Below are 20,551 nucleotides of genomic sequence, written 5' to 3'. Positions count from 1 at the left end.
GAAGGGAAAAGGGCGTGAGGGATGTGCGCCTTGGTACGCCATGACTCTAACTTTCTTCTTTAATTGCCTTTGATGCATTGCGAGTGTTTTACAGTTTTTAAGCAAATTATTTGTCACGTTTAAGTTCCTAGTATGGAAAGTTTGGGAAAACTCGATAATGCTGCTTCTGTAGCGGTGGTGGTTATCAAAATAAAAATTCAACTGCCAGATTCTTTTACATATATATTTATATCAAAAAATGAGCGCGCATGTTACAAACTCTGGGCTTAAAGGATACGCGTTAAAAAATAACAACAAAATTTAAATATTAAATAAAACAAATCATATATAGTACATATATCATATACGGACATATATGCAATATACACATATATATTTAACTATAGTTGCCGTTTCATTCGCAAACAGCAGCTAAATATATATCTTTTATTTTGTTTTGCTATTTCAACTCATAAAAAACTAAATGTACGATATTAAAAGCAATAAAATACGCAATAAAAATAAAACGCACAGACACTCCCTCGCGGGAGAAGCCGAATAAAACTATTAACAATTAATAATCCATATTATCAGATGTGTGTTTATAAATTATATAGCTACCAAGTTTGTTATTTATAGTTTGTTATATTTCATATTTTATATATTTATTATTAATTTATTTTTTTTTTTATTGATTGGATTATTACCTAATTAGGAGCTTCAAGATCGTTGTTGCTTTATGTTCTTAAAAATTAATATTTATCAATTAATTATTAACGAGATTTTCTTTTTGTTTTGCAATTTTTTCTCTCTTTTTATTGTTTCTTTTTTCTCTTTTTTGTTGCGGCTAATTTAAGCTTGTCAATAAATCATGTTCGTAATTTAAATTAAGTACAATAATACTTAATCTTTACAAAAATATTCTACAATTAATGATTAAAAAACAATTTACATAATAACTAAGACTGTAAAGACACTTGAAATAATTACACGAACTAGATTTCGAAATGAGAGGGAGTTGCAATAAATAAATAGAAGGAAATAAAGTCTCGTTTAAAGCCCAAATTGCACATAGTTTGATTGTATTGTTGTTTAATGATGGATGAAACACGATCTGTATGGAAGCAAATGATTCCGTCAAGCGGTGAATGGTGAATGCTAAATGATAAATGATAAATGGTGAATGTGGGTGGCGAAGTGTGCGGGAAGGGGGTGTTGAAGAAATTCGATTCGCGGCCGTGGCATAGTGTAAGTATTCGTATTCGTTGATTTGAATTTAGGATATATGGAACAACGCCCTGTATAATGTACAGACAGGCGCTGCCAGCTGAGACTAACCGGGTCTCGCACTGCCGCCTGTTCGGGTTCGAAATGATAAAATGATAAACGTAGGTGAACCGATTAGATATACATAACACTACTATACTTAGAATTTCTGGTTTATGTTTAGTTAAATTTCATTATAGATAATTTAACATACGCCTTTGATATGGTGTTGTTGCTTTTGCTTTATTGCTGATATCGTTAATTAATTCTTTTCTTTTCCTTTCTTTCATTTTCTTTACTGTTATTTTCATTACCATTATCCGCATTTGCAATACGCCCTAATCCTCCTCTGCGCGTCGTCGTTGTCGCACTGCTTTTGCTAACTTTACTTGGAGTTCTGAAATGTTTGACTCTTTCTTCTCTAACTTTAAAACGCCTCAAAAATATGTTCATTTTTGTTTTATGTCTGCGGTTGGCATGTCTGTCTCCCCACTTGCACTTAACTTAATTTCTGGTAGGTTTAATGTTTTTGTTTTTGTTTTGTTTGTTTGTTGGTTTTTGTTTTTAGTTATTTTTACATTTAGTGTAAAATTAATATTAATTTTAATGTAAATACAAATACAGCTCATACACATAAATTTATGCCTTTTTCAACTTTGTAAATTAAGCACAAAAATTATGTTTATCGTCTTGTCTTTTCTTGTTTTGTTAATAGTAAAAACATTGGCTTGTGCAAGTTTTTCCTCTTCCCTCTCTGTGGTTTTCCTTTGTTTTCTTTCCTTTCCTTTTCTCTTCCATTCTTTTTTAATTCTTTTTGCTAAAGTAAGAAATTTAAAATGAACTGCAAGTGCTGCAGCAGCAGTGCGCAGTGTTTGCCTTTCTCATAACTAAAATTAATAAATTTCATTTAAATATGCTAAATTTTTGGTTTAAATTTACACATTTATTTCGCTCTCAATAAATAGTTTTGTTAAGACTTTTTCTCACGCCCGAATACTTGTCGAAATATTGTCCAAGGAAATGTTTCTTATTTGTTGCATATTTAACCGTATCCGTATCCGTATCCGTTTCTGGTTCCGTTTCAAAATCTTGATATTAACTAAACAGATATATGCCTGTGGGATAGGAGGTTTGTGAGAGGGATCGGATCATGGGATCGCGGGCAGGGGATCTCATTATTTTAACATTCATTTTATTATTTTTGGTTTATTCCGGTTTATATTGTTTCGTTTTTTAATTTGTTTTTACCAATTAAACGTTACATATCATACAATTGGATAAAATTGGATTCAAGTGTGAGAAACAGGAAGCAGTACAAAAAATGGTAAGTGTGCTTTCTGGCTTGCGTTTGTGTTGTGTGAGAAAGTCGTCGCCTTCCATTTTTTGTAGCCCTATTAGCATTTTCATTTGTTTTCCAGTCGCCACGCAAACGCATGTAATGTCCTGTAATATTCTATATAGTGTGCATAGCGTGTTGGCTTTTTTACGAGTCCGTACCATACATAGGACGACAGATAAAGGGTGTCTGAATCATTGAAGATGAGTTCAGTTGTTCTATGTAAGTGGCTCGTAAAAAAGGTAAATGCGTTTGCGCCCTCGTGGTCTTCTGGTTGGATTTTTCTGGTTCTGTTTATCAATCAATTGGATGCCTCAGCATTTTCCCCTTTACTGCTGGCACTGGCGTGTTGTCGCGTGTATAAGACCTCTGAATGTTCTTGTTGTAGTTTTGTAGTTTTTGTAGTTTTGTAGTTTTTGTAGTTTTGGTTGTCTTATGCCCTCTTCTTCTTGGTTGTTGTGTAGTGTGTTCTTGATGGGCCTGTTGTTGTTGGCCTCGCTTACACAATCGTTATCAAATCTCAATTGTAGATGTCCACCTTGGAGTCGACCTCATTCTCCTTCTCGATCATGCCCTCGTTGGTCGCATTGTTCCAAGCTCCGTTCATGCTTTTCGAGGAGGAGAAGCACAGCTTCATGATGAATGGGAATTTGGTGCCTATGTAGAGAGGGGGAGAGCACGGATAAAAGAGGTATAAAGTGATGTGGTTCCTTCACAAAAACATTGATTATAGCACATATATATTTAGATTTGGTGTAGTAATGTGTATAAGTGTTGTATATTCTTGAATTTAGTTTTTCATTGATTTTGCTGGAGGAGTCTTCGATTGTGTGTTTCACGAATGGATGGATGGACGGATGGATGGATTGAAGGGAGGGTTGAATGAAATTGGATTATAGGCTAAAATATATATTAATTAACCCCCAACTGTCTCCTCAACCCTGCCCTGACCGATGCAATGCAATCAAGGCCTGAAGTCGTTGGGTACACAGCCCGCAGTTATGATCCCACAAATATACAATATGTGGGGGCACTGCCTAATATAAGTATATATGCTGCATATCAATGGAATCGAAATCACTCATATGTGAAAACTGTTACACAATGCACACACAAATACCCCACAAATACGCACACGAGCCGATTCAGAGTGGGTGAGCAATATATTTGCCTTCAGCATAATTCTGCTGCCTGAAAGTAGGCAATGTCCCTTGTTTGCACTCGGCATTTCCACTCTCGTTTCCATTTGCATTTGCATTTCCCCATTTGCTTCGGTACGATTGCGTGCGGCGTGCGGCGTGTGGTGTGAGGCATTGGTGTGCATACGTGCACGAGTATTTGCATTCTTTACACTTTTAATTACTGTTTGCGATGCACTCGAGCGGCACTCGGAGCAGCAGCAGCAGCAGCAGCAGCGTCAACAGCAAATAACCAAACAAGGATATCGACAAAATTATGCGAAAGGGAATGCCACTCTACCAAGATGTTCCTAAGCGCTTTCCCCACAAGGTGTAAACAATGATAATACTGGAAAATGTATGCCAATGCCAAGCCCATACTCGACTGAACCAATTTTCTTGTGGCTGGGCTTGAAGAGACATCCGATAGTGGCAGAAGAAGGCCGGCGGGGCAAGACTGTGGCATAGTTGATTTTCATTGCGGACAAATGATGTTGCCACATTTATATTGCCCATGTATACAAGGCTAATAACAAACGATAGAGTGGCGGGGGCAAATCTGTAGCCCCACTCGTATGCGGGAACTGGTGCTGGTGAAATTTTTATGTGAAAACTTTTATTGGTCGTCAACCCGTTTGAAACCGAGTCCCGGGTCCCAGGTCCCGGGTCTCGGGACTAATTGTTGGAGAAACGCCTCCAGCGAGCGACCCATTTATGAATAACTGCCAACTGGAATTGTTTATCTTAATGACCAAATTAAAATTAAAATTTTCATCGCGGGCAACGAAACTGGAAAGTTTGCTGGCCAGAAATCAGCCAAAGAAACATGAAAGGTTAAAGTTTGCATTGCGTGGAAAGGGGCCGGGGCTGGGGCTGGGGCTGGGGCTGGGGCAGGAGCAGGGGCTTGGGGTGGAGGTGGGATGTTGTAGAGGGGTGGCTGCTGCACAACAGTTGAAAGTCAAAAGGCCATGCGAAATAGCTGGCAAAACTTTTGACTGTCGAGCAGCGAGCAACGGCAAGGGGCAGGAGGTGAAGGACTAAAAGAGGAGTACAAAATAAAACAAAAATTCATGTTGCCTACTTATTGGGGCGTGTTTTTGGAGGTTTTGATGAGAGAATTTCGTGTAACTTTTGGATTCTGGGGTGGCCATATAAATTTGACTTTTTCTTCTTTTTGAAAAAACACTTAAACACAACACTATCTCACCTTTACCCTCAATAGGCAGATGGTTGCATTTCATAATGGCCAGGACCGCCTGCGAGATGTTGGGGAACTCGATCAGTCCCGACGACGAGCGCTCTGTCTTCAAGGGGAACAGGCGCACCGATGTGGAGGGCACATCCTTGATGTTGAAGATTCCAATCAACTGGTCCTCGGTCAGACCGGGCGGTGTGTTGAAGAAGTGCAAGATCTGTGGAGAATTAAAGGGGAATCAATGAGTTTGCGATATGGGCACATATGGAGGTATATTGCGGGTCTTACCTTGCTAGGTGGTTGAATGCGATTCTTGCTGGCCTGGGCCGGCGATAGGAAACGATTGTTTTTGGAGCCAGTATACTCTTTGAAACTGGGTGTGTGATCCGGCAGCAAGAATGGGTTGATCACCTCGGATAGGAAGTTTTGCTTGGAGAAAGCAATCTGAATTTTGCCGCCAGTGCCAACGGGAATGTTATTCAAGTGCTGTACGCAACGCTCAACGGCCACTGAATCGCCCATCTGGACCATGGCGGTGCCCTCTTTGGTCTTTAAGAACTTGATCTGCAAGGTGGAGAAATGCGAGTGAGGTTAAATTTCTGTCAATATGGAACGAGTTTCTCCCCGCAAGCGATGTCACCTCAATGCAAATAAATTCAATTATAGTGTATAAACGTGTGTGCACCCCACCCCCCATGTGTTCTCCGTCCGTGCCACAGTTGACCTTTGGCCATGGCTTCTCCCTGGCTGATTGAATTGCCACTCTTGTCGCTGCCCTCTCCCCGTTCCTGCCTCGTTTAAGCCAAGCTACGTTCCAAGCAATACACTTTCATTGAATTCAATTTAAAATTTCTTTCAAATGCAATTACATGACAGAATGGTGCCCTTAATTCTCCGCTCATTGTGAGGAGTCTTTCCCTCTTACATATATGTTTTGGGCGGGATGCCAGTACCCCCACCCCATTGTGTCATATCCGACTCTCCCTTATTGGGTCATCAAATTCTATCGTACGTGCCCAATTGCCAGAAATAGCTGAAAATATTTTCATTGTCTGTGATTTTTACTTGACAAATATTCGATGTCAGTCGACACTCTCGTTGGAGTCTGTCAGATATGGATAACGCTGAAATGGCGAGAAAAGTTCAACTAGTTTTAATTGGATGAAGCGAAATCGGTTCTCGGAATAACTCCGAAAATGCGCAAACAGAAACTTTCTATTCAAATCGCATCGCGGGGATCGAAGCCCGAGTCTGATCTCATGAATTTATCGGCCATCCGCTCATTAGCTCATTCAATTTACTTTTCACCCCAAGTCTTTGGCACCTCGCTGCAAACGAACTGCAGAGCTGTAAAGATAATTGACCATCATAATTTCCAAAGCAGTAATTACAAAACACACCACACAGAGGCACCGGTGAAAGTGAAAAATCAATGGAAATGCTGGCGGCGAGGCGATTGGATGGTTGGTTGGATGGTTCCCCCGTTCGTTCACTCGCTTGGTTGGGTTGCATTGGCAAATCAATTTGCTGGACCCCGCTGCAAGCCATTGAACTCAATAGAGCATAGAGCGGACTCCGAGTCCGAGTCTAAGCCCGAATTAAAATTGCGGTCCGAGGGGGGCCACGCTACGAGCCAATGCTGAATACTGAAACGGGTTTTCGCAATCCACAACAACAGCAACAGCAACATCAACATCAACATCAACAGACAGGTGAACAGGTGGACAGGTGGCCCGGCCCGCCAGCCCCTGTCCAAATTGGGCGAGTGCTGCTGCAATTTGGCTTTTCAAATGCCTTCATTTGGCGCATTGATGTCGCTGGTTTTTTTTTTTTGGTTTTGTCAAAGTCACCGTCACCGTTGCCGTCGCCGTCGCCTCGACACATGCACGCACTGAAAAGTGAGCCTGGCATTTCGACCACAGGTTTTTTCAATTGGAGCTTCGAGACTGGCCACTGGCTGTATTGCAGTTTTGGGGTCAAACGAATTTAATTATGACTGCAGGCCGGAATGATTGGAGGAGGCTTTCGACTTCGGTCTTGGGCCTGCAAGTGACGGGGGAAAATTGTTTTCCATTGTTTTAACTGATACAATTACGACAGACTAGTTAGAGGAAGAAAAATTGTGGAGCCCCCCCACTGCCGTCTTTTGGTTGTGCAACTTAAATGTTTTATTGTTGGCTAAGAGTTGCATGCATTGTTTAATTCTTGAGAACTAGAGCACATCATGTGTTTGCATGGCCCCTTTTTAATTGTCAATAGTCCAATCGACTGGTAAATATTTAAAACTAAATAAATGCCCGAATGGGGTTTCATGTGTGAGGCCGGCTACAAGTCAGTGGGTCGCAATCGAAACGAATACGCTCGAATCGAGTTAAGGCCTGAACAGAGGGATGGCCCAAAGTAAATAAAACGCAAATGGGGCTTATCGAACACGAAACACAAAAGCGAGAAACGAAACGAATCATAAAAGTAAAACAATGTATAAAACTAAATATAGACCATAAATCAGTCAAGCAGAAAGCGGGCAGATAGCCTCTGGACTCGCCCCATTCCCAGTCCGCGTCCCGGAAAAACAAAGGGATAATGAAATTACAAACATGCAAACAGAAGGCTAACACAGACACCCACCAAACACACATAGGCAAACAGCAGGACATCAGGACACCAGGACCAGAGCCAGGGCCACGGCCACTGCCAGGACTCTGGGCAAATCAAAGAGCGCTTCATGCCTGGATGGCCATTGCTGGTCAGCGGCGGCAAAAATTCGGTGCGTGTCTAATGAGCTGTGCTGTTGCGTGGTGCCACCCATTCCTGGCCCTCCTGGCGCTGCTTTTGCCACCCCCGCGCTGCGTTAATTAAAATGCGACCCGCTCCCCCGGTGACCCCATCGCTTTGTTGTGCAATGTGGCATGGTGTCTGCTCTGCCATTTGATTTAATTGCTCACGCGCTGGTCGGCAACAGAGGAACCAGCAGCGATGCCTGACCTCTGGCCCCGCCATCAGCCTCAACCCCAGCCCCAACGCCATTTCCACTTCCGTTTCCCCCCAGAATCTATCCAAATGTTTTTTTAATGCGCATTTAATTGGGTGCGTTCTGCGTGTGTGTGTGTGTGTGTGTGTGGGAGTTCGTCTTTAAAGACATCCTCGATTTGGCTTTCGTAGCTTTTGGCCTTGTCAGCACCGACCTATTTGTGTCATGCCATTTAACCTGAAAATCAATTTGATGATGACTTCATCGCCCAGCTCCAAAAATAATTACCCAGCTTGCCGCCCCTTCAACTCGAATGGCAACGGCTTCCAGAATATGCTCCAAATACCAGCGGAATACCAATACACCCGCCCGTATACACATCGTCTAGAGGCCTCCATCAAATTATAAATCACAAAATGCAAACACAATCCAATTTTGTCGCCTCTCCTTCTCCGCTCATGGCCGTGCCTGGGTCTCGGTCTGGGTCTGGTCTGTCACATTTGACAGCTTTCTTGCCAAGCTTCGACAGGTTGAAATTCCATCTACGGCCTACGTTTTTCGGCAGGTTAATCAAATTTTTCCAGCAGAATGTTTATGCCAAACCCCGTTAGGACTCTGTCGCTTCTTGAAATCGAATACATCCGCTATGGCAGGGATGTTTTCTTTTGGCCAACACAATTCCAAATGAATTCCTCTGCTCATATAAGGGTAAGGATATGCTGGCTTCGGTTAGGCGCTGTCTAGGCTTATCCCTAATTTACAGAAGGTCTCATCCCGAATACTTTCCCATGGCATTCCCATTAACACCGACCCATCGGTGGTCGGACAAAAGAGAGGAGAAGGAAACTCACTTTGATCGAGTGGCCATCAATTCCTCATTCGCAATTCAAACATGTCGGCCCATAAACCGACACACACGCGGCCGACCACCCACACACACACGCCGCACACTTATACAGATTTTATAATGAGACAGCGGCCCTCCCCCCCGTTGCTGAGGCGTGTGGGTGGACCGACTCTGTGTGGGTGGGTGCAATGATGCGATGAGAGAGGGAGGCAGGAATGGCGAGAGACAAGCCAGAGAAAAGAGACCAGGAGAGAAATGTATGTGTTTGCGGCTTAGCCGGCCAGTGAATAATGTTTGCGCATAATCATTTTTAATGGCTAATGAGTAGTTTCCGTCTTGGACAGGAAGTTGGCAATAAATTTCCACCACTCCCTCGCCCACCCAGTCCAGGGCAAGTGTCAGAGCCAGAGCCAGAGCCAGAGCCCAGAAATAAACCGAGCTAAATGGCCGTGTCCTGAATTATCGCCCCCCCCCCACCACCAACTAATGGCCGGAGAAGAGCCCTGTCTTGAGAGTGGGCATAGTATTTGCATGGATAATGTATCTAATGCCGAGGTCCGCCAGATAAGGACTTCGATCGGGCATTCTCAAGGTGATTTTCTCTGGAGTCGAATGGAATTTAGAATGTATATGAAATTCTGACTGAAAAACCCCCGCTACGAAAATGCTTTGCCCTCAGCCACTTTAGTGTTTGGTGAAAGTCATTCCTGTGGTCCCCAGTCGCCTTGACTCGCTTTATCGCAGACATAAAGAAAACAAAACATGTCATGGGGACCGACGAAGAGAACCCACGTCGGTGTGTCCTTGGTGAGCGCAATTGTCAAAGGACGCACACCCACACCCACACTCCAGCTCCCCTCTTCTGGCAAAAAAACAAGGAGGGGCGGAAGCCATAGTAGCTATAAACTGAAAGCAGTGGCAGTGGCAGTGGTACAACCCAAGAAAGTTTTTAGCATTTGACTTTGATGTCAGTGGCGGGCGGGGGGGAGGGGGATGGTTTCGGCCAGGCACATGGCACATGGCACATGGCAAAGGCGCTCCATTTATCCACTAAACGCTCCCCAAGCGAGTATTCCTTTTGGCTTCCTTTTCGACTCACAATGAGAACATTTTGAATTGTCATTTGGCAAAGCTTTTAAATGGATTCCTTTTTGGCCGTCATCGTGTTTTGATTTACAGCGACTACCAATCGTTTTCGCATTGTTGGAGGAAAAGCCCCCGGACTTTAGGACCCCAGTACCCCTAGCAATCCCTAGCAATCCCTAGCACTTAGCCAGCGTCCCCATACCGCCTTCAGATAAAGCTGATGACGCTGCACTGATTGCTGTCCCGAGGCATGCCACACACACATGGCTGCGGTATTAATCTAAAACGCTTTATCTAAATGTCCCTGCCGATCCGGCTGGCCAGAAGCAGTACCCTGCTAGTGCCATTGCCTCTCCAGGCGGTGTCCTGGCCTCGTCCTTTTATTGCCTTTCGTTTTATTTGCGCATTTACAAATGGCCCACAGACACAAAAAGTGTATTGCGGTTCTCCATCCGCTCCGTCCGCTCCCCAGTCAAACACCTTTTTTCCGAGCTCTTTTTTGGCCAGGCCCTCGACACAAAGTGCTGACTGACTGCTGACGGCCAACGCAAAGGCAATGAAACGCGTCTTTCCCATTTTGTCAGCTTTCCGGCTAAGTGCAAACTGGGGATATTTCTTTCTCCGTTTCTTCACATTCTAAAAAGGTTATAAAGCAAGGGGTTTTCTCCCTGAAGTGTGGTTTTTAAAGAAAATTGAAGTCAAGAGAGCTTTCACCTTAGCTCGTTTCTAAATATCATCAAAGGCTCTGCGCTGTATTGAGTATTGTCACTGTGTTTCACTATTTTTTGGGTTGGACATCACTGCATCGCTTGCGCGGTAATATATGTATTTCGTAGTAAAGGTATATTCCGACTTACCCGGGCCACGTTGCCGTACAAGCACACCAAATTGAAGAGCTTATCCGTGTTCGAAGTATCATGGTCCAGGCCATAGACCATCATGACAGCGCCCTGCATCAGCGACATCCAGGAAGAAAGGGAAGAAACGGGAGAGAACGGGAAGTTAATTAAAATTGTGTCTGGCAGGGAGGATCCGGTTTTGATCCGGCTCCGTTCGATGGCAGCGTGCGCCCAGAGATTGCCGGAAATTCAAATAATATCCGTGTGATGCAATTCGTGGAGGTGCCACTTCAGGGGTGCACGCTGTCTTCGACACCAATGTGTGTGTGTGTGGGTGTGTACATACTTCCTCCTGCCACCTGCGGCGAGCACTCACCTGAGCCTGTCCCTGAGGTGTGAAGGCGACGGGAGCATTGCGTCCGGGCACCACGCCGGTGGGCTCCTTCATGAGTCCAGTGGGATGGATAGAGGCGCCCTTCCAGTTGTCCGGAGTGGTGGGATGATATTCGGGGGCTCCGAATTGCGGGAAGGCGGCGCCTGGTCCCAATAGCGGTGGCTCTTTAAATTGACAAAGATTGTGCGATTGAGCTGGGGCAACTAGTTGATGGTGTTGGTGGTGATGATGTGGTTGTTGTTGTTGTTGTTGTTGGTGGTGGTGGTGGTGTTGTTGTTGTTGTGGTGGTGCATGTTGTTGTTGTTGTGGTGCAACTGCGTTTTTGTTCATTGATTTGTATTGTAAGTTTTGCAACCGATTGCATGCAACAACAATAAACGTTAGGCAAATCAACAAAATGAAACGAAACAGAAAAGGAAACGTATTCGGATTTAATTTAAGCCAGAATTAACTTTAAGACTTAACGTAAAAGGTTAGTATTGGATGGATGTGCGTTTGATTTGGTTTTGGTTTTGTTTATTATTGTTGCATGCCACGATAATGATTCAGTCGTAGTCCCCCTGTCCGTAGTTCTGAAGCGTTCTTCTAATGCCAAACCCAACCAGACCTCGAAAACCACGAGCCAGAGCTCACAGACAGGACACACAGAGATGCCCAGCCTCCTCGGCGGCATGGGTGTGGGTATGATATTTTTGGCCGTGGTCAGATGAGCTTTTGGGAGGGTTTTCGAAGCGGTTTTGCTCCTCCTTTTTGGCTGTGGTTTGGCCATGTAAGTTAATTGAATTTTTAGGCTGGGAGGGAAAAAATGTAGCGAATACGAGGATACGCCACCAAATTGGTCTGGGCTTTTCTTCGAGCTGCCATTTTGTGTTTTGCTTTATGGCGGCTGCATTGGATTTGTGACCGGAAATGGCCGAAAATGACCGAAAATAGCCCATAGCTATGGCACTGAACGAGAGTCGCCTGGTTGATCTACAATCCAATTTCGCCCCACTGTGCAGAAATAACAATAAACATTTCCGCAACGTCAACTTCTGGCAGAGCCATCGACAGGGCCCCATCCCAGCAGAGGCGCAACCACAGCCACAGCCGCAGCCGCAGCAAAAGTCGGGTAAATCTCCCACACACAACCCACTTATAATTAAAGCGGAAACGGCTACAAACTGTCAAAATGTCGCGGCAAATATGGCGGCACAGGCAGGGCGGGAGAGAGAGAGGCGGTGCCACAGCCCTGGAAGACATTTAATTAACTTTAAAAGTGTCGCACATGTGGCAAGAGCTGTTGCAAGTCTCTAGTGTTGTTTAACCCAAACACTCTCTAACTTAATCACTCGCAAAGTAAATGCCGCGCACAGGGACGGCTGGAGGGGGAGGCACTGCTGGGAAAGGCGTCCCACAGAGTCACGTCAGGAACTGAATTTGCATGTTATGGTCTTGTTATGGCAGAGCAGAGCTGCACCAGGACTCCATTCGAGAGAGCTGGGTTTTTTCTTGTTTTGATTTGATTTAGTTGCAACGCTCGCTGTCTCTGGCTCTGGCTCTGACTCTCCCCTGGTTATGCAACAGAGAATCCGAGCCCCGACACGGCTAGTTTGTTTTTGGACTTTGGGGCTACCTGACAAAATATTTGCATAAAAATCCACAACCCACACGCCCACACACGCCCACGCGCGACGAATGCTTCGACAGGCAACCATTTTTATGTTGCTTGTTAGTTTTCAGCTTTTCCATAGTTGTTGTTTTTCGCAGGAGGGCGGAGGGGAGGGGAGAGCACGCGGCACAAACAAACGTAAATTGATGCAATTTTTCACTCGCCCTTAATCCGTTTGAATTTGGGTGAGAATTTTAAAGCGTTTGCCACCCGAAAAGTTGGATCGGCACGTTTCAATTCAGCAAAGTTTTGCCCAAGTAAATAATCCCCAATGAAGTTCAAGCGGTTTGTTGGTCGGAGGGTGGCGGGTGGACAGGGAAATGAATGAAATGTTGCTTAGGCCGTTCTCCTTTCTGCTTCTGGCTCTGACATGCATGCTAATCTTCCGTGTCACCCCCAGAGCGATGGCCGAGAGTCAATAACAGCCAGAATAAACTGTAATAAGTGTTCAAGGGCCAACAACATTGTGGCCATGGCCTGAAGCCGCCCATACGGACCCAGACCCAAGGCCAGACATAGTCATTCATTTCAAGTGGGTGGCGTTGCCTGCTGCTTTGGCATTAATTGAAATTCACAGCCCTCGCTGATTTGCCGCTGCAACACGGGGCGTATGCGTGACGCCAGCCAAGCGAACCTGCCAACAACTCCAGCTTCCGCCTCCGCCTTACAGCTGGTCCGTCCGCCGCTCCAGTTCCAGCTCCAGCGCCCAATCAAGTTTCAGCCACAATCTGCGCGGGGGGGGGGGGGGGCAGGAGGCGGCACAAGGTACAAGGCACAAGGCACAAGAAGAAAAGAAAAATTCTCGCCCCGGGCTGGACGACGGTGTCGGAAGCGTGCCTAAAATGTTTAAGCATTTCGGGAATTGTTGCATGCAATTGCTGGAAAATGTTTCGCACGCAAGGCGTCGTCGACACCATCCCAGAATGGCGGCAAGTCCGAGCAGGTGTAAATTTTCAGTGCGCACAAATTATTTTAGATTATGTGCTGCCGCAGCGGGCACGGGACGGGACGGGACGGGACGGGAGATTGCGAGTCGGAAGTCGGAGTTTAGTTCTGTTTTATGGAGCGCTAAGTGTGTGTGTGGCCGCCATTTGCATATAGAAATGTTTCCATGCGGCTTACTTAAAGAACATGTGTGCCACAATTAAGCACTTTGTTGGTTTGCAATTAGAGAAAGTTGTGAAAGCGTATGCCAACGCAAACGCAAACCCGAGAGTATATGTTGGGATTTGAGAGCCAACAATTTGTGGAATTCCAGACAGCTACAGGGGATGTATAGCAACGGAGCATTGATTTAAATCAGAGGAAAACGGGAAAACTTTTAGAAAACTCCAACAAAGAACCCATTTCCCCGAACCCATTTCCCTGTAAAAACCCATAAAAGCTCTGTGTGTGGGTGTAGCCTAACCCTAACCCCAACCCACTCCACATACATACACATACTCGTGCATATTGGACGTTTAATGGCAGCAAAGGGGGGGGCAGGCTCTCAAAGTATTTGTGCTGCAAATTGTTGCATACATTGTGGCGTAGCCGATGGGAACTGGAACGGGAAAGCGATCCGCATCAACTGTTGCCTTTCGCTGGTCCACTGAGCAGGACAAACAAAACTGGCTCTGGAAGCAGCAGTATATTCCCTTGAATTCACCCTCCACTGTGCCCCTTAATTGCAATTTGTTTAAATGTGTGGGACAATATCTTTCAGTGAACCGCCCCCCCTCCACCCCATATTCCGTTGTTTACAAGCCAACAAAATGCAGTGCATCCCTCAGCGGTTGCAGAGTTGCTTAGGCGAGCTTTTGCACCCATCGCCTCCCCCCATATGCACCATCTCTGTTCAATGATTTTCAATTTGTTTGCGTCAAAGGGGAGCAGCGACGGCAGCTGCAGCAGCAGAACGAAACTGTACCGAGCTGCAAAATATGCCAAGAGTCATGACAACGCACCCATCGGGGCTGTTGTACCGTTTATCTGGGGCGCCATGCACGGCCACGCCCTGGTCCGTACTCGCACTGGTGCAGGCTCCAAGCCCCTCTCTAGCTTCAACTACCCCTTGCCTTCTTCCTACAGCAGCAACAGCAGTGCTGTTTTTGCGACTCGTGCGCCCCCGTCCTGTCATGTGACATTAATTTTCCCCATCGCAGTTTTCCTCAACGTTCTCTGGAATATCCTTCCCGGCTCTGGGCCCCCAAACAGTTGGCGTTCACGTCTCGCATAAACATTTCCATAAGCAGCTTCAAAATTGAATTTGTTTTCATAAGCAAAACTATTATGCTGGCAAAGAGTTGTCCCTGGATGTGACATGATACGAGAACGGAACCTTCCTCCCCTCCCGCCCACTGCTCTTATCGGAAAAGACTGGGAAAAGCCAGGGAAAAGCGTAGGGCAGGGGTCTGGTCTGATGAGCTGTGGGTTGATTATGTGACAACGCGCCTGATTGGTTTTTAATGCGCCCAAACTCTCTCCCTATCTGACTGGCAGTTTTCAGGCGGCAGGGCAGGATAGCGGATGGTTTCTGTGCAGTTTTTCAGAAACTTTTCCAGAACTAAACTGAAATTCAATGCGCTTTATCCAGGAGAGGAAATGCCATTGCTTATCAGAAAGAAATCGCAGGGTGGCGCAGAGCCACCTCCGGGCAATGAGCCAATTTATATGCGATACGTTCTGCACTCCCTCCCCCAGCTACACTCCTCGAACCCGTTCTAGTAGGAGAAATTAGCCTAGAGACCCGATAAGCAGGGTTAGCAGAAACCGCCAAGGCGCAAAAGGAGGGAAAAGGATTGCGGAACTGCTGGCCGGAGTGGGTGCTGGGGCCGGCTGCAAATAAATTTACGCTTAATTCCCATGAGCTTAATTACATTTACGGCGGATTTGAATAATACAAACGCATGTAATTGCTGTGTGCTGTGCTTCTGCCTCCCCCATTAGGGGGGTGCGCGGGCGCGGCACTTCTTTCCGGCTTCCCTCTGTCTGGGCCTGGGGTTATGGCCAAGTGCAAACATGGGCGCAAACAGGCAACAGACAACAGACAACAGACAACAGCAATAACTGCCAGGAAGAACAAATACGCAGAACGTTGACGCCGGGCAAGGACAAGTAGGAGAACGGGGACGAGCACGAGCATGAGGTGGAGGTGGAGGTGGAGCAGGACAACATAATTAGAGACGCCAAATGGCATTTAAGTTGTGTGCCACTGTGTGCCATGGGCCCACAACGGCGCACCGATAAGGCCATGTGTATAAGGATTTATAATATAATTCATAATCACACACACCCCCCCATGCTGATGTGTGTGTGTGTGTTCTTTGCAAATTGAAGCTGGCCGGACCTTGGCCGGACCCGGACTTGGCCTCAGTCTGAGGTTTGCTCTTGGCCTCGCCTAATTATCGCATTGGTCAACATTTCGAAGCTCTTCTTTAATGGCATGCAAACACACACACACACGCCCACACATGCAATCAGACACCCCCTCACAGGTACAGACACCCACTTATAGGATCCGGTCATCCGGTCAGCAAAGAGTAACTGGGAATGCACTCAAATTCTTGGACAATCCACAAGCTTCTTGAGTTACTCAATCCCAGAACTATGTAGTGCCCTTCAACGTACATATGCACATACATATAAACACATATATTCTGTGTGGCTACATTTGCCGAAGAGAAAATATTACGGGGGGGCTGGCACTTGCTCGAGCGTTATGTCGTGAGGGCCATCGATATCCCTCAACTTTATTGGCTGGTTGGATCCTTGTTGTTTGTTGAGCAACGACTGGCTGACGACGAGTGTATTGACTTTATGGGAAAGCAGGTTGCTGCTCCTCCCCCATACGACATTTTGAAGCGTTTTTCTAGTTAATGGCTCTCCTTCGTCTGCAAACAAATGCCATGGACATATCTACAGTGGAATTACCACTGAATATTTATGATTTACACTGAAACTTCCCAACTAACTGGCGACCCATTAATCAAAGTTCCGCCCGTCGAAGTTCTACTGTACGTACATTCATACATAAGTGGAATACATATACTACATACATACATACTCTTTTATCATATTAAACAAAGTGCCCCAGCAATGCGCAGGCTACGCCGCTCTCATAACGAATTCGTTCACGTTACTTAGTTTCTGCTTTGATAAAGTTTCTGGCTTTTTGTTCGGCTGCCCCGCTGCTGGCGATACGATACGATACGATAGATAGATAAGTGGGGAAAAGCGAAAATCGATAGTGCCATAAAAAATACAACAAACAGCAGCAAAGAAAAGCGAACGAAGCATGGCTAAGTACAGAGTGCAGCAGCTGGGGGACAGTTTTGATATTGTAATTTGCGAAATTGCACGATTCTGGGCGGGCGCTGAAGTTGGGGCTGGCAAAAAGTGCTAGTGGCAGACGCATTAGCAAAATTTACAATTAATTGCTGTGGAAAATTATACAAAAGTACGAGGCGGCGGACAAAAAGGCGGCCACCAAGCCAAACCGCCTTTTGCCGTCAGCCAGATGCACAAATTAATTACAAATTATTAGGAGTCGAAGCGAGAGGCCAAAAAAGCTGCAGAGCCACCAGCCGGTGTCCTGCATAAATTAACCAAATTCGTTACAAAGTGGAGCTGGCTTATCGCCCTTCGCTCAAAATTATGCCAAGGAACGTTACACACAAAAAACTGCTCAACATAAAGCTTTTTATAGAAGAAAATTAAAGAGGGAAAGCCAGTAATGCTTTAGACGGTAATCTGGTCCTATCTCAGGGGGGCGAGGGGGGATTACGAGCCAGCGAACCAATTGAGAATGCAATCAAAACGGCAAACAATAAAGCCTTCAATAATACCGCAGACGCTGATGAATTGCCAGGCATTTCTGGGCACCGACTTCGGGGAAGGAAGTTGGGCGGATGTTTAAAGCAGCCCGGTGCGAGTACGCCAGTGGCCAGTGCTCTGCGATCTAACAGTGTCTTCCGGCCAGGCCAGCCCGTCTTCGCAGTCATCAATCACGGGCTCGTGATTGAAGATAATCGACGCAATATTGCGTGGAGTGGCAAAGTTTCCATATCCCGGGTCCACCTCCCACTCCTACCTACCACTGCCACTGCCACCACCCTGAAACAGCAACTACATTGAAACATTTTTGGTTCAATAGTTTCCTTTCGGCTTGAAGCGAAGATGGGCGTATTGGACTGGTGTCCATTAGCGCTCGTTAGTGGGTCAGCAGTGGAGCCCTGGAGCGGTTCACCCATCCGGCGACAGCGACATTGTTCTTGTTCGACACGCCATCTAGCGACAGCCATATCATCGCCTTCGCCTTCGCATCCTCCACCGCCGTAGTCGTTAGCTGCGTGCGCCGTATGCCCCGCTGTTGACAATTTGATTGATCGTCCTTGATTGATTGATGCGCGCAGGATGCGGAAACGGAGAGATGCCTCCTCTTGGGGATGCGGAGACGGACAGTCGGACAGACGGCAACTTTAAAACCATTTGCAACTTTTATTGATGCTCGACGTGGATTTAATTATGCCCAGCATTCGATTCCCGCAAGAGCCGCTGGGCTTCGAGTGGGTTTTTCTGGCGTGCCAATCCAATGACCGCAACATGACACAATTTGTCATTTTCAATTTATTGAATTTATTGAATTACCATAAACTACAAGCGACACAATTTATATTTTTGGTCATTCGGGATGCGGTTGCCTGGTTGCCTGGTTATTCTTGTTGTGCAGACTACCCCGATCTCCGAATCCCTCTCGTCGGCTTTCCCGGTATTGTTATTGGATTTCACCAAGAATTTATGGTGGGAAAGATGCTGTGTTTTTGTCGGTTGGCACATCTAGATTTACGGCCCGACAGTCACGAAACAGCAAAATGTTTATGGGTGAAAATGTTACGAAAAAAACGTTAATTAAATTAAGTTTGGCTACCGCAGAACAGAGTAATAATGAAACCATCAAAAAGTGCATTAGGCGAACAAATATTGGGGAAAATGGGGAAAAGGCAAGGGAAAAGCAAACGAAATGCGCTGTCAATCAGGAAAAGTAAGGCACAACAATCGGGCCAGAAGATAAATAAAATGCGGAGGAGGAGCCCCGTTGTAATGCCACGAAATTAAGCCACTCCACGGGCCAGAGGCCATATGCATACTATATTTTGTATACCCGACTGTGTTTTTTTTGGGCATACAGCGGCGTTGGCCAGCGCAGGGATAAATGCAAACAAACAAGTCGAGCACCCCATCGCAGCATTCGCTTCGCCATATCTTTGAATGAGTATGAGTACTGATGCAAATATTCATTCGCTCCCAAATGACTCCGAGGGAGTGTGTGTCGTATTAACTAAGTGATTGGCCGTCTTTGCCCGTGGATGAGGATGTGGAGGAGGATGTGGAGGAGGATGTGGATGGCCCGAGGACGGATGTGCGTTTAATGAACGCCCACATAAATCTTTGAGTGACTCGGATCCGCTGATCCCATGGAAAACAGTCTTTGGGACAAGGGGCCATAAATATGTCAAGTGAAACGCTTCCCCCTCCCCTCGCATAACATGCATACACACACATATGTACATCCCCATTGGTATTTTTATGTATTTTTAAGTGTTTTGCCATCATACTGCCACCTGCAAATATACCACAAAAGTGTAATACTATGTCGTGCGGCACGACATCTGCTGCGAGTGGTGCTGCCTCCGATGCTGCTGCTGCTGCTGCTGCTCGTGGGCGTGGCACGGCTCGTATTGGACAGAGTCAGAAGCGGAATATTTAAAAATAAAATGCGCACACTGTCGAAGAAGGCGAAGAAGGAGGAGGCCCATGCGAACATTTTATTTTAGCCACTTTTGAAATATATTTTTAGCCACCCGCACCACCGCCACAGCCGACAGCCGCCCTGCAATTAAAATTAATTTATTTGGCAATTATTGGCCATTGAAAGCATTTATTTTAATTATGGTGCAAATTTGTTCGGCTTCGTCGTGTGCTCTGCCGAGAGCAGAAATTATTCAAATGGCCATTTCATATTTTTATGACACTCTCTGACGGTGTGGGTGGGTTGTCATAATCTGCTGCCTTGTTGCTCGATTAAGAAAACGAGCCATAATTTCAATTGATGCAGGTGGGGACAATATTAGGAAAGTACTCTCTGAAAAGGCTCTTTGAATCGATCCAAAGATCGCCACAGGCAGCTCTACCGCAAGGATGCACAACAAACGCCCCTCGTGGAGCTTCGTGGAGGGCACTAAAAACAAAGGACCCCAACCCCCCGCACTCACAGGGAAATGATTTGACTCGTACTTCTCCCCTGCCCGACCGGGTTCGTCGATTACAATGAAAATTGCGCGCATTGAAAATTATGCAAATCGCCGGGCAATAACAAGACAATGGGAAAAGCAGAAAACAAAAAAACGTCGATAAACGAAACGTCAAGGGGAAACGTCAAGGGGAAACGTGAAAATCTTGCCAGATACAGCTGGTCTGTTCACGTCATCCACGTTACCCACTTTATGGAAATGTTAATGGAGATACGCGCAGCGAGAAAACGCAATTGAAAATTCATGCAAGACAAAAAATTTAAATTGCATTTTGGTTGAAAAACAGAACCGAAATTGATAAATCTCTCGCAAAATATTTTCCACATTGAGATGTAAATATGGCCAGGCAGGCCGCTTTTGATCTATTTTGTTGCACGAGCGCGGCCACCGAGCCATTGTATTATTTTGTAATTGAACTTGGGCCGCCGCTGCCCCATTCCGATGGTAATTAATTTTACAGTTTGCATTTCATCAAAAACTGCGTTTCATCCCCGCCGCCCCGACCAATTTCCGAGCG

General features: G+C 45.7%; 1 protein-coding gene across 19 annotated transcripts in view; it reads right to left on the bottom strand.

The window, feature by feature from the left end:
• Window positions 1-804: 804 nt before the first annotated feature.
• The window catches only part of LOC108159163 (heterogeneous nuclear ribonucleoprotein L), a 98,662-nt gene continuing 78,915 nt past the window's right edge, over window positions 805-20,551 (bottom strand). For 15 of the 19 annotated variants that reach the window (XM_017292174.2, XM_017292173.2, XM_017292176.2 and 12 more), the window contains 5 exons: window positions 11,074-11,255; window positions 10,716-10,808; window positions 5,243-5,518; window positions 4,967-5,171; window positions 3,102-3,238 (listed from right to left, as the gene is read on the bottom strand). In XM_017292174.2, the coding sequence (XP_017147663.1) occupies window positions 3,102-3,238; window positions 4,967-5,171; window positions 5,243-5,518; window positions 10,716-10,808; window positions 11,074-11,255 (893 nt within the window). Of the gene's footprint in view, window positions 3,239-4,966; window positions 5,172-5,242; window positions 5,519-10,715; window positions 10,809-11,073; window positions 11,295-20,551 lie in introns of all 19 variants that reach the window. The other 4 variants (XM_017292170.2, XM_017292171.2, XM_033392410.1 and 1 more) reach the window with 4 other exon arrangements.

Source organism: Drosophila miranda, chromosome 3, assembly GCF_003369915.1.
Source record: "Drosophila miranda strain MSH22 chromosome 3, D.miranda_PacBio2.1, whole genome shotgun sequence".
NCBI classification, from domain to species: Eukaryota; Metazoa; Arthropoda; class Insecta; order Diptera; family Drosophilidae; genus Drosophila; species Drosophila miranda.
This window is presented reverse-complemented; position numbering and strand designations above follow the sequence as displayed.